Here is a 27,763-nt window from a genome sequence, read left to right as displayed (position 1 = left end):
GTCAGCTGTGTTAGAATGTTTTCTGAAAGCTTTACTCCGTTCCTCCCCATGCTATTTGTTCCACAGTGGTATTCCAATCTGGCCTCCCCAATCAAACCATTGCATTATTATTATTATTATTATTATTGCATTTATTGAGCGCACAGCTACCCGGAGGTTTCCCGGCGCTTGCCTTGGGAACCCGTCCTGGCTTTTCCCTGTGAGATAGCCCCTACAGGGCATCCCCAAGGTGAAAGCCAGGCATCCCGCCGCAGGGGGCCGTTGTGGAGATTAAGCAAGCTTAATGCCCAGAGTTGCAGAGTGAGAACCCATGATTAGATCAGGCACCGAAGCGAGAATTATCGAGTCCGTGGACATTTGAGCTCAAGACCCTGCCGCGTCGGGAATTGAACCCTGGTCCCGGGTCTGACCTCAGCTTCCGGGTCTGCCTGCTCTACACCGTGAGCCACACTTCTCCACAATTGTTGTCAGATTTTTTTTACCAGCTTTAAAGACTATACCTCATGGCAACAACTTTTACCTGTAGGATTGATGAACTAATATCCCTTTCATTCTGACCTTCTTTCACTGTATTCTGCCTTGGAAATTAGTACTAAGCTAATGCCTTTTCACCTTGTAGAAAGCTGTGTATTCTTTCCACGTGGGCCATTTTATCACACTTCCATCTTTCTTTTTTGTAAATTTATTTTTATATAATGTATACAATCATTAATATTGTTGCAGGGTAAGTAACAATTGGCATAGGTCATTAGTACATTCTTATAATGTGATTGCCCTATTGCTGCTTAGATTTTAATAGAAAAAGGAAATGCAAGGAGGAAAGGACAGAAAGTTAGAAAAAGAGGAGGGAAGAGGGGTAGGCTAGACCTCTAGAGAGGTATAAATACATGGTTTAAAACATTAGCGTCTGTTACATCGACTGTCTTAAGAATTGACGCCCTCTGCGTTGGTGAGTTCGTTTATGATTCTCCCCAGGAGAAGTTGAGGGCCCTGTCCGGCGCTTCCCATAGCCCCCTAGATGACGCTTTATAGGGGAGTACTGCAGCGCCATTCGGTCCGCTCCTCTGAGGTAAGTGACCCAATTTATCCATCCTTGGTAGCTAGTTTTGCTAGTGTCTTTCCAGTTGTTCAACACAAGTTTGACCGCCGCTGTCAGTAGCAGGCCCATTGGCTCTTTCTCACTAGCAGAAGCGAGGTCAGTTCGCATAAACGCCGTCGCAAGGGAGTCCCTCGTTGGTTTGGATTTAAACAACATGTCTATGAAATAAAAAGCTCTTCCCCAGAATACCTTGAGTGCTGGGCAATGGAGGATGAGGTGTGCTAGGTCCCCCTTCTCTGTGTTGCAGTTTCAGCAGAGGGGGTCTCCTCTCTGAGGCCTAGTGTATGTAGGCGGTCTGGGGTCCAGGAGGTTTTGTGGAGTAGCCAGAGTTTTGTTTGTGCTAACACAGGGGATATCTTATTTCTCGTGGCCGAGGCCCACATAGTTCTCCATTCTTGGTCATTTAACGGGGGTGGATCTGTTTGTCCCAGTATTCAATTGTTTTGGTATTAAGTTTGGTGCTTTTCGAGCATAGAAACCTGTATATTTGCGATACTTGATGCCCTAGTTTGTTGATATTAGCTACGTATCTAAAGATCGAGGGTTGGTTGCATGTTAGATTTGTCTTTGACAGGGCTACTTTAACCTTTAGGAATCTATATAGGTCTATGTTATCTAGTTGGTGAGCTGCTTTCAGGTCATAGAGTGTGATGAGGGCTGTCCCCCTCTTGAGTTGGTGCGGGTAGAATATACCATTTTCTATCCATGTCTCGTAGGTGAGACTTTTCCCTTTATATTTTATATTTGGGTTTGCCCACAATGATTCTGACTTGGGCCCTTTGATGCTAATCTCCATTTTCCTGTCGAATTTTAGGAGGGCTATTTTAGTGTTCTTAAAGATCGGTTTAGATGCGTATGGGTATGTGTTTTCTGTAAGGAGGCCTAGAGTGCTCAGTTTGTTCAGAATGGCTTTCTCCACGTGTAGCCATACTGGTGTGTAGTTGGGCGTCGTGGTTACCCATTGTGTTCCCTGTTTTGCTAGGAAAGCTAGTTGGAAGACTTTGAAGTCTGCTAGATTCACCCTTCACCCCCCCCCCCCCGTGATTTCGCTAGTCTCAGTTTCTTAATACTAATCCTTGCCTTTTTGTTGCGCCAGAGCAATTTGGTGAGCATGTTGTCTATTTTACGCTGGGCAGGAGTGGAAGCAAGCTTATTAGATAGTTGATCATCGGCGTGATCATCATTTCAATGCATCCCCACCACGTTATGAATTTCGGGGACCAGGCCTCTAGAAGGTTCTTGACCTTTTCTAGTAGGGTTTTTTCGTTTTGTCTTAGCATGTTGATCAGGTCAGTGCCAAAGTGTATTCCTAAGTACTTGATGTATCTAGTCTGCCAAGTCAGTCCCGTGGCCCCTATCGCGTCTCTCGTGCAGTGGAGGCTTAATGGCTTGCATTCAGATTTTTCGAGTATTTTTAGAGTATTCTGCTATTGTGGTCATCAGAGCCTTAATCGAGGTTTTCTTGTTCTGACACGATTAGAATGTCATCCGCATGAGCGGCTAGTTTAACTACTGTACCTTTGATGTCTGCCACTTTTATTTTATCGTTTAATTTTATATCCTGGATTAGGGGTTCCAGGGCCAGGAGAAAGAGTGCCGGTGAGAGTGGGCATCCTTGTCTGGTACCTTGCTGCAACTTAAAGGGGTCTGAGAGTGAGCCGTTAACTGCGATGCGGGTTGAGGGAGTCTGGAAAAGGGCCATGGTCATCCTAATATATGTCTCTCCCAGGTTGAATGTCTGCATGCATTGCTCCTGGAAGATCTAGTGCTATCACTACAGTCGGCTCTGGTTTTGCGGGGATTTGTTCTAGGATATGGCAGAAAAGCTGTCTATTGACGTTAGACATACGATTACACATGAACCCGACTTGTGCGTTACTAATTAATTTTGGTAGGACTGTGTTTAATCTGACCGCCAGAATTTTGGCGTAGATTTTACAGTCCACGTTGATGAGGGATATGGGTCTGTAGTTTTTTGGTAGTTGGTGGTCTTTGCCTTCCTTAGGGATGACTATTATAGTAGTCTCTGTCTTGGACTGGGGTACGCCCCCTGTGTTTGCAGCGTGGTTGAAGACCCTTTTCATGGTTGGGACTAATTAGATTAAAAAGGTCTTATAGAAGTCAGCCGTGTATCTGTCCGGCCCGGGGGCCTTATGTTTTTTTAAGTGACTTGACTGCCATCTCGATTTCCGTGACGTTGATTTCCTGCCCTAGTCTTGCTGTGTCTGCAGGGTCTAGCTTTGGAATCCCTAATCTGTCTAGGTATCTTGCGCATTGTTCTTGGCTCAGTGTTTGCTCTGACTTGTATAGCTCCGAGTAAAATTCCTGGAATGTATTTAGGATCTCCTTGTGTCTTGTGTGTGTTTTGTTGTTCGAGTCTGTGATTGACGCGATCGCCACTTGGTTGCGTTTGTGTTTCAAGTATGGTGCTAATAGTTTCCCCGCTCTGTTGGATCGCAAAGGTTATGTGCTTTGCACTTGTTGAACCACAGTCCTGCCCTCCCGCTCAAAATGTTGTTGTATTCATATTTGCGCTGTGTTAGTGTGGACAGCAGTACGTTGTCATTTGTGGTTTTTACATGGTCTGGTTCTAGCTTTTTTATCTCTTCCTCGAGTAGGTTTATTCTCCTGTTCAACTTTTTGTTTATTCTTCCCTTAATTACGATTAGTTTGCCCCCAATTGTTGCCTTTAGGGCCTCCAACAGTGTGTCAACACTAGTGTCTGGGGAGTCGTTGTGGGCTAGGTAGTCGGTTATGGCTTCTTCTATCTCTTTTTTGTTTTCTGGGTCTGAGCTAACTTTGCTGCTAAAGCGCCATCTTCTAGGGACTGCTTCGTTGTGGCAGCCGCTTAGTTTGAGGCTAATGGCTGAGTGGTCAGAGACCATCCTTGGTGCTATATCTGTTTGTTCTATCAGGTGCGTGTGTGATCCCGAGACTAAGATATAGTCTATCCTGGTGTAGGAGTTATGTGGGTTGGAATAGAAGGTGTAGTCTATAGTGTCAGGATGTTGTAGTCTCCATGCATCTTTGAGGTTGAATTTGGTGCATATGTTTTGGAGTGTGGTGTGAGAGTTGGTGGGGTGGTATGGGCAAGAGGATTGTCTGTCAATTATATGGTTGAGTGGGATGTGGAAATCTCCTGCTACTATCATCAGTTCGTCTTGGGGGAGATTATCTAGTGTGGCTGACACCTCCCCCCAGAATGTAGGGTTGTCTGTATTAGGGCCATATATGTTGGCAACGTGGAACTGTTCTTCGCCTCTTGACAGGTCTGTTATTAGGAGTCTGCCTTCCTTGTCATGGGAGTGGGAGTCTATTGTGATCTTCGATCTCTTGGATACTAGGTCATGACTCCCCGTCTCTTCTTGTCTGCTGGTGAACAGGCAGTTCCATGTTTGTGTTACCCTTTACATAATGATTTGCTATGTCTTGGCCCAGAAAGAACCCTCTGGCTGGCATTCATGCCCTCTCCACGTATGCATGTCAGATTTCTTCTGCTCTTCCCATGGTGGTCCTGTTTATGAGATTTGCCAGGCGGGCAATTGGTCTTCCTTATTTACCCTTGCTAAACATTATTGCCTCACATCTCAGGCTTGCAGTGATGCATGACTTTCTTGGTTAGTTGGCACAACTCGTTCCCATCTCTCAGAGGGTATTCCTTTGGGACTCTTTCATAAGATGAGAAATCTGCAGGAAGGAGTGACGATTAGAAAAAGTGTTACTTGGTAACAATATTTCTGGTGGACACCAAATGATCCCACAGGTTCCTGGCCTCCGTCCTTCCTCCCATAACTTAGTGCTATGATTATTAAGAAAAGTGTAACCATGCCACTGTGATTACCGATCAATGGTATGCTCACTGGAGCCTTGAATGGTGTCAACAAATTCTAAAAACTGACACCATCATGACAGTCAGTTGTATTGTAATACCATGCTTTTGTCACATCCTATGTGGAAGTAGCCATGCTTGAAGGGGCATGGCACTATCTTGTGGCGCTGCAGAACTATTGCTGGGAAAAAGTTTCTCAAGATCTCGTCTGGCTTGTGCTGGATAATCGAAACGCGAGACATTTAGAGGAAGGTGAAGTATCCTGCAGAAATCATATTATGGAAGGTTACTCACTTTTTCTTTAGTGACACAATGAATAAAATTACTACCACAGGAAATGCTGTTGATGAACTACACCATGAGGTTATTACTTATGTCTTTGTTAATGTGCTTGAACATGGCAGTGATTGCTGACAGTATGCTTGCAGTAAGCTTTTGTTTCTACATCCTGTTTCTTAAAGTAGTCTGACGCCTGAGGGATATTCTAAGTTAAGGAATCTGCGGTCAGACTATGTCTCTACAAGATACATCGTTACCGAAGGTAAGTAACTTGTTCATTAGAAGACCAAACCTCAAACTCGTACAGGCATAAATATAATTCTGTTTGATCTGCTGATTTAAGAAATCAAAGGACTCCCGTGGTGGTTTGTATCTAGGTGGCCTGTGTAATCATTCAGGTTCTATTGTGGTCAAGGCCTTTCTTAGCAGGTTAAGTTGGTTCTGGCAGTCCTTAGTGAAAAGGGGTGGCTTGTGAGAAGCTAATCAAATGCTATCTACAGTGTTCATGTTAACAGGAAAATGTGCTCCTCGGCTCTCTCGGACCGGTCCGGACCACGCTTACCGTAGTTTGTACTAGTATCATGGTAGTAAGTAAAGAGAAAATCTTTTCTCAGTTGTTGTGCACATGAGAGTCCTATTTAGAAGGAGACAGAAATATTTTCAGCTGGGTCACAAATAATTAAAAGCTGGCCTCTCTTAAATCAGGAGGACCGGGGTAAAGGACTGGATTAAAATGGTCTGCACTGTGCACGGCGAACCCTGGTGTGTACTGCCACTTACTTAGGAATAGCGTCAGTCAGCTTGTGGTGTCAGCATGCGCGTCCACAAGCTGTACCTAAAGAGATCCTGAAACAGATGATCAGGCTCCACCAAGACAATTACACAAAAATGCGATGCGAACCAGGGGGCAAACTCACAAAGGATATTCCTATCAATGGGGGGGTGAGACAAGGTGGCACCAAGGCTTTTCTCATTGTAAGTTAATGATGTTGACCCAGCACTTACAAAATTGCACTCATGACTCGCCGAAACTAGGAGGGGTCCCCATACCATTTTATTCTTTTGCCCTGTTTATGCGGATGTAAGAAGAAAATGTGTAAAACTAATGTGTCTGGGTTTGAGGATCAGAAAGTTTTCTGAGGCCCTAAGAATTCTGAAAACAGACACTACTTGATTGATTATATTTGGTGTTAGCAGATTTTTGTTTGCCGTGAGTCTCATGCAAAGGAAGTAAGGACTGACATTTTAAAATGTTTAGAGTACATGATATTTTGTTTTTTATTAGTCTTTTATGTATACAACTCGACGATAAATTGCAAACAATTGTAAACAATTGTGATGAATTTTACTATTTGTTTTATGTTAATGTGCTTTTTATGGTTATGTTAACCAAAAAAAAGCTGCTTTGATGATTAACTAACGTTTATTTTCCTTCACATTTCAGCCTTTATATCCCATTCCCATGACACAGATGCAAGTGAATCAGGCCAAGACATATAGAGCAGGTAAAGGTGAGAGAATGTTGCTTGTGTTCTGTTTCCAAGTCTGCATGGATATTCTGTTATACAATACCTTTATATAAATACTGTTATCTATACTACTATTATAAAGAGAGAACAGAAACCTTTTGGCAAGGTAAACTCGAGAACCACAGCGCCAATCCACACACCCAATACATTGTTGTAATCCTCAGGGTGTGTAGATGGACATAGGCTGCATAAAATAAAAATAAAACGTAAATTAAACTTTAAAAACAAAGTAGTCCCCTAAAAGTAGTGCCGGCCGTGACGTAGCGCTGGCCGCGACCTAGCGATGTCTGCAACGTGCGTGATGGCCACAGGCGGGGAGGAGCGGTGGCGAGCAGCAAGGAGTGGCGGTGAAGTCCGGAGCGCGGGGAAGAGCGGCAGCTCAGGTAAGGCAAAGGCGAGGCGGGAGGTGGGAGGCGGGAGGTGGTCTGGGCAATGTCGGGGCGGGCGGGGTAAGGCAAACGCAAAGGGGAGGCGGGAGGCGGGCGGCAGTTGGGAGGAGGTCTGGGCAATGTCGAGGCGGGCGAGGGCCGGGGTGGGAATGCACCCAAGCCTGAAATGTTGCCCCAGCCCCCTTCTGCTCCGGGCAACGCTGCCGCAATCCGGAAATGCTGCCCCCAGCCCCCTTCTGCCCAAGGCAACGCTGGGGCGGGCTGCTAGTTTACAATAATTTGTAGGTGTAAGAATCGAAATTTGCCTAGCTTAGTAATGGTAAGTTTCAATTCTATTAAGGACATGGAGGCCAGGATTATGCTTTTCCTTTCTTCGCTCTTTATTTTATACAAAACTCACAGCAGCCCAGAAAAGCTCAGCATGCTTATACACCCCAAACAAAGGGAAAAAAGCATTAAACGCAAAAAAAATACAGTTCTCAAATGTTGAAGAAACTACAACTCCCATCAATCCATATATATAGTGTCCAACATTAGTCCCTCGACAGTGTCCATGCCATGTAGATGAGACGTCAATCTTGTGCCCTCTTCCTTCGCGCGAGTCACGCTCCCATTTAATTGATCCTGTTTCGCACCGTCGTTCCATAACGGGATAAAGACAACAGGGTAAGCGTTGGAAAAAAACACACACTGAGAGCATGTAAATGCTGCACATCACCAATATTTTGAGACCAACATAAGAAGATATATCACAAGACTGAACTACTAACTTAAGTATGGGTGGGATGTCTTCCGAAGGAAACCTCGGGAGGGATAATCCTTGCCTCTGTGTCCTTAATAGAATTGAAACTTACAGTTAATAAGCTAGGCAAATTTCGATTCTATGTCGGGACCGGAGGCTTCGGATTATGCTAGTTCAAAGCTTACCAAATGTGCAATGTCCACCACCGGTTTGAAATAAAACGTCTTAAAGGTAGAATCCGAAGACCAATCTGCCGCACACATCAAATCTTCCAGTCGCGCTCCTAGAGCAAACTCCTTGGACGCCATAGCTCCCCTAGCTGAGTGTGTTCCAAACAGACTAGTGTCAATACCTGCCTCTTGCATGACCATCTGGCGATGGTAGGTGAAGAAACTGCCTTGTTTGGCTTTCGTAAGGCAATGAGTAATTGACGTTCGCCCAGAGGACGAATTTCCAAAATCATATCTTGGTATGCCTTTAGGCATTGAGCCACACACATTTTAGGAGTATCTACAAACGCTGGATATGAGATTGTCCTCGACGCAGACTTTGTGCGACGACCCACTATAAACATAACCCCATCCGGGGGAAAAAACCCTTGCCGAGACATCTAAGGCCCGCGCATCCGAGAGCCTGCGGCAAGACACCAAACACAAAAGCATGGCTAGCTTAGCGGACAACTCCTTCAAGGAGAGATATTTATTAGGCTGCCATGACAGAAACAAATTCAAAACGACATTAACGTCCCAAAGGACAGAGTAACGTGCTTCTGGAGGTAATGAAAGGCGGATACCTCTTAGGAGTCTACAAACAAAGGGATGTTCACCGATCGGAGCCCCTTCAATCCGGTAATGAGCAGCCGAAATCGCTGAACGCACCGCGTTAATGGTGCGATAGGCCAGGCCATCTGATGCCAATTCAGCCAGAAAATTCAAGACTGGAACGACACCCGTGACCAGAGGATCCAAATCTTGTCGAAGACACCAATGCACCCACCTAGTCCAGGCGGAACGGTAGCGCTTCGGGGTACTGGCTGCCCAGGCCTTGGACCTAAAGTCCTTAGCTGATCTCGAAAGGCCCGGGAGAGACCAACGTCGCCGGAAAGTCGCCATGCCATGAGGTGGAGTGACCCCTGTGTTATGAGGGGATGCGGCTCTCCGTCCGGACTGAGGAGAAAACGAAGAAATCGGGGGAGTAGGATTGGAAAATCCCAAGAAAGTTCCAGAAGAACTGGAAACCAAACTTGAGACCTCCATACAGGCATGATCAGCACCAGCCCTGCCTTCTGACAGCGCAGTTGGGTTGCTGTCCGTACCACCATTGAAAAAGGAGGGAACGCATAAGCTTCCTCCTGACTGGAGGAAAGCATCCGTGGCCTCGGCCACAGGGTCCGGCCTCCGCCAGAGGGTCCGGCCTCCAGCTGAAAAACCGAGGGAGCTGATGATCCAAGTGGGACGCAAACAGGTCCACTGAAAAAGGACCCCATAGACTGTTCACCCACTGGAACACCCCTACCTCCAGTTTCCACTGACTGGAATCCCGCAGATGTCTGGAGTGCCAATCCGCTACTTGGTAGGCCCGACCTATTAAGTACTCCACTGTCATGGAGACATGGTAAGCGAGACAGTAATCCCAAAACTCTTTTGCCAAGTCCGCCAGAGCTCGGGATCGTGGACCGCCCAGATGGTTGACGTATCGAACCGCTGAGACATTGTCCATACGTAAAAGGACGCACAAGCGTACTGGATCTCTGGTCCAGCAGAATACTGCGAAAGACCCCGCCAGCAACTCCAAGCAGCAGTTTGTGTGCAATGCCTGCTCCTCTGAAGACCAGGCGCCGCCTGTGGAGAAATCCCCGCAGCGGGCTCCCCAACCCGACCTGCTGGCGTCTGATTCCATCACCAGATCTGGAACAAACCCGAAGATTGCCCGTTGGTTCCAGGCCTCCATATGGGTGAGCCACCAAAACATCTCGTCCTTCACTTCCGCAGAAAGGGAAACCAACTGATCTTAAGTCATACCCTTCCTGAGGTGATGCGCCTTGAGACGCTGAAGGGCCCGATAATGGAGGGGGTATGGATGAGGAGAGGAGCCCCACCACCCTGGCAATCTGATGGAGGGAGGTGTGTGATTTGGCGACTGTCTGACGCAACACATGTCGGATTTTGGCCATCTTCTGAGACGGAAGGTTCAAGGAGGCTTGGAGGGAGTCCACGACGAACCCAAGAAAGACCACTCTCTGGGAGGGAGAGAGGACAGGTTTGTCTTTGTTGATGACAAAACCCAATCCCTGAAGCAGGGAGACTGTTGAAGTTGAAGGCCCAGCTTCACTGGACATTGACCCATCAAGAGGATGTCGTCCAGATAGACAATCATCCGAATACCCTGACTCAGTAGAAACTCCACCGCCGGATGTAGCAGCTTGGTGAAACACCAAGGGGCAGAGGAAAGTCCGAACAGAAGGGTCGTGAACTTGAATACCTGCTCCTTCCAGATGAACTGTAGGAAGCGACAGTGAGGAGAATGGATGGGATCCACCAAGTACGCATCCTTGAGATCTAAGCACACCATCCAGTTGTTCGGGAGAAGAACATCCCGAAGAAGATGGATTCCCTCCATCTTGAAATGCCGGTAGACCAACCACCCGTTGAACTCTTTAAGGAAGATAACCGTCCGTTTGCCTCCATCCGTTTTTTCCACCAGGAAAATGTTGCTGAGGAAACCAGCGGGATGCCGAGTCGATCGACACATGGCCCCGTTGCGGATCAGCTCCGAGACCTCTCCGTCGATCAACTGTGCATCTGCCGCTGAGAAGACTATAGGATGAGGGAGCCTTGTTTGGTAGGGGCAATCGTAAAACTCTATAGGAAACCCTGAATGGTCTGGAAGACCCACGCCTCTGCAGTAATCGCTGCCCCAGCCCCTGAAAAAGCCACTAGCCGGCCGCCAATGTGCACCTACTCTGCAGGAATAACCATTAGCGCCGATATTGGTGTTGCTGGAGTTGTTCTTGAAGCCACCTCGGCTTCTGAACCATTGACAACTGGTGGGATAAAAGTTGGTGTAGTTGGCAGAGGTGTTGTATTGCCCTCTCCCGGAGCCTTGGCAAAGTTCTGACCGCCACGGCCAGTCGCGAGGCCCCAACCACAACCGGCCCCTCGGGAGAAACGTTGCTGGAAAACCCTCTTAATACTGGACTGGGCTTTGTCCAGGGAGGTAAAGGTCGACACGAATTTACATAATTCTTTGATAAAGGGATCTCTGAAGAGTCCCCCTTGGGCCACCGCCCCGCCTCGGAGGAGGCCAGATCTCCCAACTTCGGTTCCAGTTTGATCAGGAGTGATCGTCGGCCTTCGGTCGAGAGGGCGCAGTTGGCGTTCCCCAGGAAGATGACCACCCTCTGCGCTCAATTCGACAGGACCTCCGGAGAGATCGTGGAACCTGTCACTTTCGCCTCCTCTGCCATGTCAAAAATTTTAGTACTGGGCCCTGTTGCGTCTAGCAATTTTTCCTGACAGGAGCGCCAGGAACGGTCTATGCCCTTGCGGGGATCCTTTACAAAGTTTGCAAGGAACGTGGCCAACTTGGAATCTAACTCCGGTGTCATAGCCTTTCTACCCTCCAACGTGGGCCGGGGGCACTCCCCTCGCAGACAACTCGCCTCCTTCTCTAAGGGCTTGCGGAGGCGACCCGCCACAAACTTCGCCACCTTGTCCCCAGGGTTCCAGGCCGCGGACCGCGGATGGATGATTTCATACGGGTCCAGCATACCTGAACTGTCCTGTGGCAACGCGGCGACGGAGCTGGACGGTCTCCAAGAACGTACCGACTCCTCGTCTGTGTCTGCCGGTGTCACCCCTCTAGGTGAAGAGGGAACCGTACCCAAAGAAACCGAAGGTACCAGGCCTGGCGGTGGCGCAGGGGTGGAAGTGGTCGCCTTGGCCAAAAAGGCGTCGCACAAGCGTTCGAAGGTTTCCTTGTCCACACCCTGCACCCCCGCAGAGGCCCTCACTCTACAGGGCTTCTTCGGGGCAGGGGGCTCCTCCCCCACAGGAGCTGGGTTGTTACTCAGCGAACCCAAATGTGCCTGTGCCATCTTTGTGCACTCTTCTACAATGCGGGCGGGCAGGCGGTCCTCCATGGGGCCCACTAGCTCCGTGACATAACGGTAGATAGAGCTGTCCACCGCATTGTAGAAGTCCTCGTCATTCAGGTACTGATATTCCTCCTCTTCATAAAAGCCCTCGTGCTCCATGCCTGTCAGTGTGTTAACTGCAGGGTCAGGCTACAGGTAAAACGATATGAGATGTCAAGCGCTGCAATGGGCTGAGGAAGACTGCTTTAAAGCAGTAGAATTGAGGGGAGGCCAAAGGCCAACAAGCAATTAGAGCAGGTTGAAAACCGGAATACAAGGAAGCACCCCCTTGCAGCGCGAAGACCCTCTCAAGGACTGGGTCCTAACCGCCTCCCAGCATGCTGCACAAACACCCTCCTGACACTGTCAACCACTGACAGGCCCAACGTGGTTGAAACCGTTATCTTGTGCTGTAATATCTGCCCGCAGGCGCTCAATGTGGTAAAACCGCTATACGGACCCCACGCGGGGCGTTCGTTTATCACTGGGGCAGGTACAGACCCAGAAGCACCGGACGTTCGGGTAAGGCGGCGGGGGTCAAAGCTCCGGCGCGACTCGATCCTCAGCGCGGTTACTCTCAGTGAGAAAAACCCGCGCCGAGGAGCAACAAGACGCCACAGCACCCCCCAAGCGGTCACACAAACATCGTCAAAACTGGCAAAATCGCATGAGGAACACTGTAACGTTCCCGCGATTTCAATAGGCTCTGTGGAGGCAAATACAGAATAAAACAAGAAGATAACACACCACAGAGCCCCCCAATAGCGCAAAACCCGCTGAAGCTTCAATTACGTCATAAACAAGTACACCACAAGAGATAATGAAAACAGAGCACTTAACTGGCTGCGAAGCATAAAGAAAGAGGAGAAGGGAACAAGATGGACGTCCTTTCTACATGGCATGGACACTGTTGAGGGACTAATTTTGGACACTATCTATATGGATTGATGGGAGTTGTAGTTTCTTGGACATTTGAGAACTGCATTTTTTCAGCGTTTAATGCTTTTTCCCTTTGTTTGGGGTGTATAAGCATTTTTTGAGCATTTCTGTGCTGCTGTGAGTATTGTATAAAATAAAAAGCGAAGAAAGGAAAAGCATAATTCGAAGCCTCCGTTCCTGACATAGAATTGAAGTCTTGTGAAATTATCAGTTGCTACAGTTTGAACTGCCCTTTAATGCAAAGAATAAGGTTTCTGCAGGTCTTCCAAGTCTCTTGCAGTACAAGTTACTCCTCACTTATTTTTTTGTCCTGTCAGGAAGTTAAATTGTCAGTGGCATCAGACATTGGTAAATTTGCAGTTAAAAATGAGACACTGCAGTGCCTATGTGGCAGATGTACTGCTCTAAGCGCATGTCTGAAACTTAGGCCCTGTAATAGTTCACTGAGGCATGCTGCATCTAAAATATGAGCTTAAAGCATCGTCCCTTTTTTTTAATTGGCTCATTTTACTGTCCTTCCTAAATGCCTGCTTTTCTTTGGTTAATATGCTTGGTAGTCCCTCCTTTTCTACTTTGGTGATGTCCCATGAGGACTGTCCTTGTTACATGTGCTCTTACTATTGATGTTATTTTAGGATACTTGGAGAGTACTCTTTTCTTTTTTGTTGGCCTGTCTCTGTTTACTTTCTGCATGTAACTACAGTCGCCTTGCCGTCACTTAATCTCCCTGTGCCGTCCCCCATCCCCTCACCCCTCCCACCACCCTTCCGAAATAGCTGCTTTTTTCCCCTTACATTTACATTACATTAGTAAAGTACATAAACTAGGTGATTTGTACAGGATCACTGGATGTTTAGCTCACGCTGAGACTCAAACAAGGATCCCCAGCTCCTGAGTTGGGAGCTCTGACCACTGTACCACATCCCTCTCTTTGAGAGCAAGAACGGTTGATGAAGAAAAGTGAGAGGCGAATTTTCTGCAGGCTGTTCCTGTTCTCTCTCCACCCTCCCCTTTCTGGACAGCCATAGAGCTGTTGGTTTGCCTTCCTCCCTGCGTAGTCTCTTAGAGAAAGGAGATGAGAAATTTTCCAGTCTGACTAGCAAGTCAGCCTTGTTTGCCCAGAAACTGCAGCTTTTGCTAGTTTCTATATTGTTTTAGCATACAATACCACTTTTAGTTTGTAACCACCTAATGGAAGGAATTTTTTTGCCTTACCTGTGCACATACATTTACTGATTTACTAGTTGAGTTATTGTTCGTTTTTGGTAAGCTCTAGAACTACATAATTTTAATTCATTTTATGGATTTTGGACAAAAATAACAATTAACTTTTTCAAAAGATAAGAAAAAAGTCAGCTTCTGTCTGAATGGCATTTGGTAGAAAAGTATTATGTATCTGTAAAAATCTTCTCATCTTGGTTTCCTCAATTTGAACATTATTCGTAGAACATTAATTAATAATTTGCTTTTATATGCCGGATATTTCTTTGACTTAAATTGGTTTCACACGCGTCCATCCTGTTGTGTTGAAACATCTCCAGGCACTCTGCTGCTTGAATCAGAAGATCTTTAGAACTACAAAAAATAGGCACTTGATGATTTTCTCAAAATGTGCCAGCGAAGATTCTAACCTAATACACGTTTGCTAACAAACTCACAGATTTAAAAATCCTGCCTCGCTTGGTGTAAAGATTTAAAGACAAAAACACGTGGGTAAAAGATACTGCCATTATCTGATTGAGACATCTAGCCACAGATTCATTAACTTAGAATATCTCCCAGGCATCAGACTGGATCCGGAAAATCCTTTCTCCCCAGCAATATCTCAGCACGCCGGAAGGTGGCGTCGCCCGGCTCTGTCCTGACGTAGTCCACGGAACTGAAGTTAATGGAGCCATAAAAGCGCCTCTCAGCGTGCTGCCGTCAGTTTTTCTTCTTTTCTGCGTCCTAACGCTTATCCGGGAAAGGGATACCTCTGGCCTCTTTTTGTTCTCTTTAGGCCTTTTCGATGCCTTTTTGCGTCCAGGAACAGTGTGTTCGATAACGTTTGCGGGCTTCAAGTCGTGCAGGTCCTGCTAGCGACAGATGTCAACAATAAACCCTCACAAAATCTGTATGTGAGGCTTTGGCGAGCACCACAACTCCGTGGAGTGCGATACTTGCCACCAGCCATGGCCGAAATCCCTGCGGGAACGCCGCATGATGCTGTTGTCTGCCCGAATATCCCGAACGGACCCCTCGCGACACAGGTCTCCTTCTCCAGCGAAGACGTCCACGCGGTGCCAGTCCTCACAGGAGGACGTTCCTGTTCGGGGCAGGTCCCGGGACCGTCGCCGTCAACCACGGAGTCGCCGCAATGACGGGACACGGCCCGGAGGGGCATCCCACGACATCTAGCCCTTTCACAGCGCCATTGCACAGCCTTCCGAGGCTCGTTCTATCCCCGCAGGTTTACACCTCGAGGATGTTGAGTCGGCGCTGGTTCGACTCCGGCCGGTCGAGGCCTTTTCGGAGGTCGACGCCGGCTCGACTCGGACGGTCGAGGTTTTTTCGGAGGTCACCGATGCCGGTACCATCTCCGGCTTCATTGGTGGAGGATGTGGTCCCAGCAGATACCCCACCCCCTGAGTCATTTCACCGCTCCCCGGAGCGGGCGCAAGTGGGGCATTGGCCAACTCATACTTTTGCTGAGCCTCTGTTAGGTGACCGAATTAGCTTGCGTCCGTCACCTACTGATGACTTGCTGTCACCGCCTTGCGAGGCAACGGAGGCTAGTGGGACGTTTGTCAGGGCTGTTTGCAGGGCTGCAGCAGACATTTTGATGATGCAGCCTCCCTCGGTCTCTAGACCTTCTGAACATTTGTTGGATCTTTTCCACCAGGGTGGGGACATGGAGCCATTATTTGACATCCTTCTTGGGACGTAGGCAAGGTCCTCTTCAGGGGACCCCATGGATCGTGCTGTGGCACATCGCCATCACCCTGCTCCCGATTACCCCGCCTGTTCGACCCTCCATCCTGGGACTGGAGGACTTGTGCTTCAGGTCGCTCTTTCTACCACTCCTGTTCCGTTGCATCCTCCCACTCAGGAGTCTCGGTGGTTGGAGTCATGTGGCTGCGATGTGTTTGCATCCGCTAGCTCGGGACTCCGGTCCCTAAACACGTTGTGTGTGTTTGCTCGGGCTGCATTTGCCCTTTAGGACTCTGTCGAGCTGCTCCTCCCCTCCTTGCTGGAGAGCTCTCGTGCCAATTTGGCTCACCTAATCGGTGACGGCCATGATATGGCACAATTTTCTATTCAGTCTGCCATGGACACCACTGACTCTGTGGGTCGTGCTATGGCCAGGTCGGTTGTCTGCGTGGTTGCGCAATGGCATTTTCCCAGAGCATGTTCAGGAGTGGCTAAGAGATCTACCCTTTGATGGAATCACTCTCTTTGACACACATCCTTATTCGGCGGTCAGGCCCCTCCTGTCTATGTTTGATTGTCTTCCCATATTTTAATCCTCGTGGAGGATTTTTGGTTTTGTGACAGTGCTGTCACTTTCTTTTTGTTACCCGTTGTGGGTTACTGATGTTCTTGGTTGTGTGGCAGCAATGTTATTTCCTTCTTCTAGTACAGCTGGTTAAGCTGTGTTTACCTTTCTTTTGAGCCTTTACCTACGAGCTTGTCTCGAAAGGGACCCTTCTTTTGTAGGGTTGTGCCTTACCCTATGTGGGGTATTTGTTGGCTGTTATATTGCTACTCTTCCTTACCCAGGGACTTTTGCCACAAGTTGACTCTTCCTGCTGTTGTAGGATGTCTCTTCTGGTGAGATCCATGGGGTTGGTTTCTCTCCGGGGGTTACAATTGGTTGTCTATGGTTAGTCCGTAATACATCCCCGCCTCGGTAGGGGCGTCCTTCCCTGCTGTTTCGTTGGGGTTTTGTCACTCCTGTTTCTTTCCTGATGTGTTCTTGCAGCATCCCTGTGCCCGTCTTGCCTGTCTACACGTGGACATGCGCTCTTGGGGGACAGGTTCCTCTGATCCGTTCCGGGACAGTCTCTTCTGTAAATACTTGCCGTATTGGTGCCCACAGGTTGTGCTCCGTCTTTTCTTGTGGCTCAAGCACTGTCGGGATTCTTGTCTAAGGCAAGGGGAGTTCCCGCCAACTCGGCTGTGTGTTGCCTCCTACCCTACTTCCCTAGCAGGGTCTCCGGTCCCTTGCTTCTCGCAAGACAGGGGGTCCGGTTTGTCGGTTCCTGCCCTGTGTATATTTCTTAGTTCTTCAAGGAGTGGCTCTTGTGAATGACTTTATGCCACCGGATCTGTGCTCCACCCCAGCGGTTTCTTGGGGTGTGGATTCTTACTCACATTTGTAGCACTGGTGATGGGCTCCACACCAGCTGTTTTTCTGTGTGTGAGTTCTTACTCCCATTCTTGCACAGTTGCTTCTTTAGAGAGTGTTGCTGTGCATGTATTCTTCTCGACAGTCTCCCTTTTGCTAGATGTGGTCTATGGTGGTGTATGCTTTTTAGGTCTCGGCTAGTAACGCACTGAAAGGGCGTTCTCGCCAGAGAACTATTGTCGGCGTCTCAGCAGTCTGAGAACACCGAAGTGAAACAAGACCTGGCCGCGCGCAGCGTTTCCCCATAAGATAACGTTGTGCGCGCGGCCAGGTCTTGTCTCCACAGCATTGCAGGGCTGACAGGATCGCGTCGCGCGCCTCTCTGAAATGCAGGTGGAGTCTGCAGAGAGGCGCACGGCGCTTCAGCAACAAGCCCGGGCTATGGCTCCCGAGTGCTTGTTCCGTTTGTCTCTACTTGTATTTCTTTCCCCTCTCGCTCCGTCTGCCTGCCTCCGTCTTCACTATCACTCACGTTTTCTTTCTCTCGTTACCTGTCATTATTATTCCCTAAAAGTCCCTGCCTATCCAAATACCCCAGTATATTTTCGAATTGCAATTGTTTGTTCAATATTTTCATACTGTTTGTACGGCATTTCATGTATCCACACGTTTTTAACAAGCCAGAGTGATCGAAAAGTGCTCATGTTAAATACAACTGCATACAAGTTAATGTGTTAAACTTGCTAGATTCTTGGCTGGTCTGAGCAATCAGTGTTTTGATAAGGGCGTTCACGTGCCTTTAGAATAGCCAGTTGATGGGTGGTGCTGTCCACGTTCTCTGTTACACTCATCCTTTTCATCAATGCGATGGGGGCTTTGTGTACCTGAAGAGGACCCCTTTTTGCTACTAAGTTCTGATCAGAAGCGCCATGCTCCACCCGTTTTCCTCACTCTCATCCCCATCAGTTTCATAATCGATTCTTCCCTATCACGTTGATGCTACTAGAACCGATCTCACTATAGGTCAAGGTGGGGCAAGAAATGGCCAGTACCAGCCCAAGATCACACCAATATAAGCGGGAGCAGCCAAGAAGCAGAGGAGCTGCTGCAAACTTCTCAGGTGCTCTTCCACCTCCTGCACCCCCTCGAGAGGGGGCAATCCCCAGATTCCCAGCCCCACCCGAACAGCCAGCATCCAGCTTGCACGGTACCGAAGAAGGCACTCGCCGTGATGGCTAGCCGCCTCTCCCTGTGCAGCTCAGCCTCCATCATCCTGTAGGGAGCACGCACTAAGAGCGGTCTGCAAAAGCACTGCTGTCACCCAGGGAGACCGAGCCGAGGCTCCAGAGCGGCGAGCGGGCTTCGCTCTGTTGCTGTGGGAGTGAGCAGGCTGCTGGGTGAGGGGTCCTGCCCGCCGCCCAGCTGTGCTGCTGCTATCCGTAGCTGGCCACTGCCTCACAGGCCATGTGTGCACTGGAGGCCTCAGCCGGTGCGCTCCTCCTCTGGGGGTGATGGGTGGCGAGGCGGGCTCCCCACCGGGGGCTGTAGAAGTAGCCGGGAGCTGCAGGCACGATCCAGAGGTAGGGTGGGGTGTGACACCCTGTGGTGGAGTGGCGTGGGAACAGAAGACGGAATTCCGTAGTCAGGGTCTACCTAAGTGGCTAAGGCGTTAATCTTGCTTCTGAACATTTGGTTAATTAATACTCAAAACTCCCACGGGCCACAAAACACTCTTTCCAAAGTGCCTAGGCGCTTTACAAATGGTGCTGCACAGCTACGCTCGCATAAAAGACAGAGCACTCATTTTATCGACCTCCGAAGGATGAAATGCAGAGGAGACCTCAGTGGGATTTGGACCTGAAACAGCGCGGATGTTTACAGCCACAGTGGCATCTCTGGAAATGATTTCTAGGGGCTTGGGGACAGGGAAAGGAGATGCACCTGGCCACAAATCTGAGTGGTGGAGCCACCTATGATGGGCAATCGTGAAGGGTGTTTGTGCACGTGTGTGTGTGTGTGTACGCACATATGTCCTCACGTACATACAAAGTTATAGTAATCGCACTCACAAAACACTGCACTGTATCTCCTCGCGGGGGGCTCTCACTGCGTCCCCTCTTCTTCCTGAGTGACTCCTTAGGATCCGGAATGTGACAGCTCCTTTGTGCGTCTCTGATGGCGGAGGAGTAATCCGCTCCCAGCTCATGGGATGTAATACTGTCAATGGCCCTTCGCAGAGAGCAAACTACAAACCGGAATGTGGTTGCACACTTGGAGAATAGTTAGGCTGTTCCGTGACGAAATGGCAACCACATGACAGTGGAAGGATGAAAGGCTGTAACAGCCCGGCCAACATTAGACCTGTATTGTACGAAGCTCCTAGGCGAATTAACTCACTGTCATGCTAAGATAAAGACCAGCTGGAAGGAATCTAGGAACCCAGACGTGCGATTCAGCTTACTACTTTTCAATACCCACAGGCATTTTATTAATACTTGAAACTCCCACGGGCCACGAAACACTCTTTCCAAAGTCCCTAGGCGCTTTACAAACGGTGCTGCAGAGCTACGCTCGCATAAAAGACAGAGCACTCGTTTTATCGACCTCTGAAGGATGAAAGGCGCAGCTGTTTACAGCCACAGTGGTATCTCTAGAAGTGATTTCTAGGGGCTTGGGGACAAGGGAAGGAGATGCAACTGGCCACAAATATAATTGGTGGAGCCACCTATGATTGGCAATCGTGAAGTGTGTTTGTGCACATGTGTGTGTGTACACACATCTGTATTCACGCACATACAAAGTTATAGTAATCACACTCACAAAACACTGTCAGTTACAGACTTGTGCATTTCCTCAGTCACTGATTTACAGTAAGAGGTACTTGGACAACATGGGAAAGAACAGATTTAAATTGTTTTTCACCATTACTTGATGCTAAAACACCGAGTGCCTGCTGAAGTGCACAGCCTTTCAAAGCAACATTTGCATTCCGCAGCTTGTGCTCCATGCAGGTATCAGCTGTCTGCCCCAATTTGCCCCATCCCTCTTGTTGCACCTCTCAGCCTTGGTTGTGTGCGTTCCTCTCTCCCTCCGCTGTGTGACCTCTGTGCCTCCCTATGCCCTCCTGTGTGCTCCTCTACACCCCCCTGTCTCCGTCCCTCTGTGTGCACCAATCTGCCCCCTCCCTCGTGTTGACCCTCTCAGCCTCTCTCGTGTGCAGTTGTCTCTGCCACCCGCTGCCATTCACAAACAATGTTTATATACCAATTGCAAATTAAAAAAAATTAATGCAAAGCATTGTCATTTACAATGCCAATAACTCAAACTTTAATGCTGCGAGACCTATTGCATTGCAAATGCTTGTTTTGTATGCTTTACTGGCAGTATCATGGTCTATGTTTCTGCCTGCCTCACCGGAGACCAAGTTTCTTCTCCCTCGGGGAACTGTTGTTTTTTCTGCGCTCTGTGCCTGTTATGCCGCACCTCGTTACAGTGGTACTGATTGAGCGACTCCCCTGTTTAGGGTTTCGTCACTTCACGTATGTGTGGCAACATTCCTGTCTCTTTGTGTATTTGTCGTAGGGTCTACACACCACAGGGGTGCTCGCATACTAGGTTCTTTTTGCCCTAGTATCAGGCCTTCTTGCTCAGTCTCTCCTTCGGGATAGTGTCCCCTATGTGTTACTGGCTTTGCAGGTTGTCCCCTCACAGTGGTACCTTTTGGTACATTTGGCTGCATGCCTACCTACTTATCTTTTGTTCGATGGCGACTCTTTTGTCTCTGTTGGCACTAGACTCTAGGTTTGGCCCTGCCACTGTTGTCGCATGTCCTAGGGGGTGCACATTTGATATGTGTTTTTTCTTACACACACAGGCCTTCTGTTGCGGCTCCTGTTCTTGGCCGGACAGTCTTCAGGCTGTCCCCTGTTACATTTTGGCATCCACTGTGGTGTATGTTCAAGCAGTATTTTCTACCGTTGTCATGTTGTTTTGCCCCTTTGGGTCTTCGTTCCTCATGGATCATAGGGACCTCTGCTAGGATCCTTCTTTGAAGGAGTCACTGCATTGTTTCTTACGTTGGCACTGATCTCTCTGGTTCTGTATTTCCTTTAGTCTGTGTCTGGGCGAGAGAGGTCTCACACCCTCCCTCGTCTGATTTTGATGTCTTTGCCGTCCCTTGATCTTATCCCTTACGGAGCTTCCTGGGTCTAATGTCAGTTGCCCTGGCATTGTGGTTCCCACTGTGTTTCATCAGGCTTTTGACAAATATGTTCTCCTGGAACTTGGTGGGTGTTTCGCAGACCCTCCTCCTATGGGGCATGGCTTTGGTATCTATTCTGAGTTAAGGAATCTGCGGCTAGATGGCTCTAACATATGCAAGTTACTTACCTCGGTAACAATATATCTGGTAGAGACACTGTCTAGCTGTAGATTCCTTAACGCCCACCCATCCTCCACACTCTGCGAAGGCCTTTTCATAAGGTGCTTTTCCACCTAGCCCCGTCTTTTCTGGTGGCCTTGGTCTTCCAGAGGATTGCTCTCGCACCTCACTCTGGAATAGGGTGTGTTCTCCTGCATGGGGCCTTTCGGCCTCTCTTCCCCCCTCCTGTTCTAGTGTTTGGTTGGTGGCGTGTTCTCGCACCTTCCTTTGGCGCAGGGGGTGGTGTTCGGCTTTCATGCCCTTTGGCTCTCCACTCCTTCCACTTTTTTAGGCGGTTAAGGTCGATACTTTTTACTGCTATCTCATGTTGCTCCGTCTGTGTTCTTCACGCATGGAGTTCTTCTGTTTTGTATTCCCTCCCAATGCCTGTGCCTTCTTCTTTCTATGCCTGGCTGGGGAAAAAGGATGTTCGAGGCATATGGGCTGCAGATGGTACATTATGAATAGGTCGCCATCTGGTGTTGGGCTCGGATGATTGCACTTGTTTTTCTCTTGGAGAAGTCTTTTGTAGTCACGAGGCTGGTGACTCCTCCCTTAGGTGATAGTGCGCATGGGCATCGGCTCCATCCTTGGATTGTTATTTTCCGCCATCAGGTTCGGATGAGGATCGAAGCGCTCCGGATCGACTTCGAGAAAAAGTTATATTTCGGCGCGTATTCCCTTTCCAATTCAACGGTATTGTTTATTGGGCGCGAGTTCATTCCCATTTCGACGCGCTTCGACGTCAACACCGAAGATCTCTAACTCTACGTCGACGGGACCGGGAGGCCTATTTCAACGTAGTCCAGCCCGAAGTCCATGGAAAGGACTCCACTCAAGAAATGTCCAACGTGTGGTGCTAAATTCCCACACAAGGTCCTACACGAGGTGTGCAACCTCCGTTTGTCACCTGACCACAAATCCAGGGATTGTGAAGCCTGTGCGGCTTTCTCCTCCAAGTGGACGATTAGAAACCATCGAGCCCGAAGACACGAGATGTCGAGGATGGAGTCAGATGCAATCCTAGAACTGTTCGAGGTCGAACACTCCAAGGAGGAAGAAGATGAGGACGGGTCGGGGTCAGAAGCGGACGAGTCTGATGTCGAAGAAGTCGACGTTCATCAAACCGTGAGTGACGACGCCCCTTGGCCAAAAAAACAACCCCAATTGGTGTCGACCCCGCCTTCGGGCCTGGTCAGACAAACGGAAAAGGTTTCCGACGCCCCGCCTTCTGGCTCGGCAACGAAACCAAAACACTCAGTCTCCCACTATGTCGGATCCGAGAAACGGTCGACATCGACATCGAAGCTCCATACCAAAGAGAGCTCGAAGTGGAAACATTCCATGTCGAAACCGAAACATGCTTCGACGTCGAAGACTCCCTCGCCCCCGAAAAAATCGGACTCGAGCAAACTCTCGGTGCCGAAAACACATAACACCGAGACACAGAAGCAAAAGCATCTATCAAACCCAAAGGCTTTGGTACCGACACAGGAGCAAGAGATAGATCCAACACAAAATAATTTGTTCATTGATCCACAAACTGGCAAGGTGGTGACAAAACCACCTAAAAAGAGGAAGACTCAACCGTTGGAGGGGAAAGCTCCACCTCCTAAGAAGAGAACAATTTGGACAAATACAACTCCTCCCCTTTCTCCACAGCCTATGGACACACCCTCTTCTCCTCTTCCTCATACTCTGCCAGCTATCCCTCGACCTTTTACACCACCCCCATCTACACCTCAAACAGATGTAGAAAGTGACACAGGGGATGGGGACCTTCCTGGGGATGTTAACAATACTATCCCAGAAGACACAGACCCATGGGAAGATTATGATGCAGTGACAGATAATGATAATGACCCTGACCTGTATCCCTCAAAACCCTCTCCCCCTGATGATAATTCGGGTTTTGCACAATTGATTAATAGGGCAGCAAAATACCACAAGGTAGATTTACATACGGAACCTCAGATAGAAGATTTCCTTTTAGAAACACTACCTGCTGCACAAAAATCTTCAGGGACCCTACCAATGCTCAAGGGTCTCCTCACTCACAAATCAGATATATTTAAAGATCCTGTGAGGGCTAGGGTGTTAAACCCAAGAATTGACAAAGTATAAGGCAGCCCCAAAAGACCCAGTATTTATTAAGGTCCAAATACCTCTGGACTCGTTAGTAGTCTCAAATGCTCGTAAGAGGGCGAACTCACTAACAGGAGAAGCTCCTCCTCCAGACAAGGAGTCTAAGTTAATAGATGCCTCTGGCAAGAGAGTAGCATCTCAAGCTGCAAACAGCTGGCGCATAGCAAATACTCAAGCGCTACTTGCACGCTATGATAGAGCTCATTATGATGAGTTAAAGAAACTCATTACACATCTCCCTAAGGAACATCAAAAAAGGGCAGAGCAGCTGATACAAGAAGGGAAGATAATAACCAACACTTCCATTAAGTGCGCCTTAGACGCAGCAGACACTGCAGCAAGATCTATAAACACCAGTATCATGTTAAGAAGACATGCATGGCTCAGGGTCTCAGGGTTCAAACAGGAGGTATAAACTTCTTTATTGAACCAGCCTTTTGATGGGAAAGCACTCTTCGGCTCAAGCACAGATGAGGCGTTGGAGAAAATGAAAAAGGACACAGAAACGGCTAAGTCAATGGGAGCATTGCAACAGCCATCTCAGAGAGGTTCCTTTCGTAGGTCCACCTATAGAGGCGGGTCAAAAAATACAGGCACAACCCTGCAATCAACCTCTTTTACACCAACATCACCTAAAGGTAATTCTAGAGGCAGTTACAAAGGTAACAACAACAAGGGTAGAGGTCGCGGAAACCACAACAACTGCAACTCTCCTACCGCAAAACAGTGACTTCAAACAGCTCCCCCAAACCATGCAACACCGGTCGGGGGACGCCTATCACAGTTCCTACCTGTCTGGGAAAACATCACATCAGACAGGTGGAGTCACAACAGCACCAAGGGTGTTCACAAAATGCCTAGCAGTGGTTGCAGCACACCTAAGAAGACAGCAAATAAATGTCTTCCCTTACTTGGATGACTGGCTAATAAAGGCCACGTCACAAGAGGAATGTCTTCAAAACACACAAAAGACAATAAAACTGCTGCACCAGCTAGGGTTTACGGTGAACTACAAAAAATCCCACCAAACAAACACGGTTCAACAATATATAGGGGCTACTATAAATACAGAAAAAGCCATAGTATACCACAATCCAGTCAGGAATCAGACAATGCTCACCCTAATTCAAAGATTTCAACCGCAACACTCATTAGCAGCTCGAGTGTTCATGCAGTTATTAGGAATGACGTCCTCTTGCATACTGTTAATCCCATATGCCAGACTACAAATGCGTCCGCTTCAAGAATGTCTAGCAACACAGTGGAATCAGGCTCAAGGTCAGATTACAGATCTGGTGTTGGTAGACGACCGCACGCATCGCTCTCTAAAGTGGTGGAATACAACAAACGTTTCCAAAGGGCGGTCGTTCCTAGAACCAATTCCACAAGTGGTACTAACAGCGGATGCATCGCTCACCGGATGGGGAGCTCATATGGAGAGATACACAGTACAAGGGAGTTGGAGTGTACAGCACACACGACTGCACATTAAATCATCTACAACTACTAGCAGTGTTTCTAGCATTAAAAGCTTTTCAGATGCATGTTCTCAACAAAGCAGTCCTGGTCAGAAGAGACAACATGACAGCAATGTATTATATTCAAAAACAGGGGGGGGGGAGGGGGGGACACACTCTCTCTAACTATCCAGACTAGCGCAGGAAATTTGGAGATGGGCCATTCCTCAAAACATCTATCTGTTAGCCGAACACCTTCCAGGAGTTCAAAATCAGATAGCAGACATCTTAAGCAGAGAGTCAGAACAAATACATGAATGGGAACTGCACACCCAAATACTGCAGCCATTCTTCCAAAGCTGGGGACAACCGGAGATAGATCTCTTTACCGCTCATTAGAACGCAAAATGCCAAAGCTTCGCATCCAGGTACCCACACCACCTGTCGCAGGGCAATGCATTATGGATAAATTGGTCCAACAAATTTGCATATTATTTTCCCCCTCTCCCACTAATTCCATTAGTGGTTCGAAAACTGCAACCACATTCAATGACCATGATACTGGTAGCACCCACGTGGGCACGGCAGCCGTGGTTCACCAAGCTCCTACAACTCTCACAGGTGCCACACCAAAAATTAAGAATCTCACCCATGCACCTTACACAGAACCCTGGAGAAATAATACACCCAGATCCCAAACAACTGAACCTAGCGATCTGGCTCCTGAGGTCTTAAAATTTGGATACTTAAATTTACCTCCAAACTGTATGGAAATTATTAAGCATGCAAGATGTCCCACCACCAGAGCCTGCTATGCTGCAAAGTGGAAAAGGTTTGCTGTATACTGTAACAGTAACAACATCAACCCTCTGGACGCATCTACACAAAATATTATTTGCTACTTACTACACTTACATATTTACAACAAGGGGTGGTGAGGGACAGAGTCTCTGAATTAAGCAGAAAGCTCTCACCCAGTCAAGAGATCAGGGCTAGATCCAACACCGTTTTTTAGCTCACTGCACCATCCCAGTTTCAGAACCTGGCTGTATGCAAATTAGTCTGTTCCTGTCCCAGTGCATGATGGGAACCGGGCAAACCAAACTACAAAAGACAATTCTTACACTGGGAAGGAAACAAGCTCCCGGGGACCGGTTTCTGGCATTACAGCCGTCTTCGGCCCGGTTTGCTTGAATCCTGATGGTGCAATGAGCAAGGGTCTCACATCTGAGAATACCCTTCCACGCTTAGGGTGGACAAAAATATTTACAACAAGGGGTGGTGAGGGACAGAGTCTCTGAATTAAGCAGAAAGCTCTCACCCAGTCAAGAGATCAGGGCTAGATCCAACACCGTTTTTTAGCTCACTGCACCATCCCAGTTACAGCAATTTAACCTTGCTTACACCTCCATTAGAGTACATATTGCAGCTATAGCAGCATACCTGCAAAACAGGCAACATCTATCCCTGTTTAGGGTTGCCGCAATTAAGGCTTTCATAGAAGGCCTCAAAAGAGTTATTCCACCAAGACTACCACCTTCTCCAGTCTGGAACCTCAACATAGTACTCACCAGACTAATGGGGCCATCTTTTGAACCTATGCATAGGTGTGAAATACAATTTCTTACATGGAAGGTGGCCTTCCTTATAGCCATTACCTCCCTCAGGAGAGTGAGTGAGTTACAGGCATTGACAATACAAGAACCATTTCTACAGTTACACCAGAATAAGGTGGTTCTTAGAACAAACCCAAAGTTCTTGCCTAAAGTAATTTCAGCATTCCACATCAATCAGCCAGTGGAACTACCAGTCTTTTTTCCAAAGCCACAGTCGGTAGCAGAGAGGGCCCTACATACACTAGATGTCAAAAGGGCAATATTATATTACATAGAAAGAACACAAACTTTCAGAAAAAATAAACAACTATTTGTAGCGTTTTCCCCAACACATAAAGGCAACCCTATATCTAAAGCAGGTATTGCCAGGTGGATTGTAAAATGTATACAGATATGTTACATAAAGGCAAAAAGAACACTAACTGTTCCCCCTAGAGCTCATTCTACACGCAAACTAGGGGCATCTATGGCATTCTTAGGGAACATTCCCCTAGATGACATATGCAAAGCAGCAACTTGGTCTACACCGCATACCTTCACGAAACACTACTGTGTTGACGTGCAGGCAAGACAACAAGCAAATGTGGGCAAGGCTGTATTAAAAGCTTTATTTCAGACTGTTGCAACAGACACTGGTGACCACCGCTAGGGAGGTAACTGCTGTGTAATCTATTCATAATGTACCATCTGCAGCCCATATGCTTCGAACGGAATATGCTACTTACCAGTATGCATCTGTTCTTGGCATAGAGGGCTGCAGAGTTGTACATGCCCACTCTGCCTCACCGGAAACCTGTGTCTGTTCCAACATTATCTTATTTAGATACACTTAGATGGGCATCTCTTTCTGTATTCTA

The 27,763-nt window shown here is 48.0% G+C and overlaps 1 protein-coding gene across 22 annotated transcripts in view; it reads left to right on the top strand.

Annotated features, from left to right (window-relative positions):
• ATXN2 (ataxin 2) overlaps positions 1–27,763 on the top strand; it is a 1,802,199-nt gene that overhangs the window by 1,192,558 nt on the left and 581,878 nt on the right. For 12 of the 22 annotated variants that reach the window (XM_086943042.1, XM_086943056.1, XM_086943053.1 and 9 more), the window contains one exon: positions 6,652–6,712. In XM_086943042.1, the coding sequence (XP_086799168.1) occupies positions 6,652–6,712 (61 nt within the window). Of the gene's footprint in view, positions 1–6,651; positions 6,719–27,763 lie in introns of all 22 variants that reach the window. The other 10 variants (XM_086943051.1, XM_086943054.1, XM_086943048.1 and 7 more) reach the window with 1 other exon arrangement.

Source organism: Lissotriton vulgaris, chromosome 11 (genome assembly GCF_964263255.1).
Source record: "Lissotriton vulgaris chromosome 11, aLisVul1.2, whole genome shotgun sequence".
Classification (NCBI taxonomy): Eukaryota; Metazoa; Chordata; class Amphibia; order Caudata; family Salamandridae; genus Lissotriton; species Lissotriton vulgaris.
Note: the sequence above shows the minus strand (reverse complement) of the source record. Positions and strands in the feature narration are given on the sequence as shown.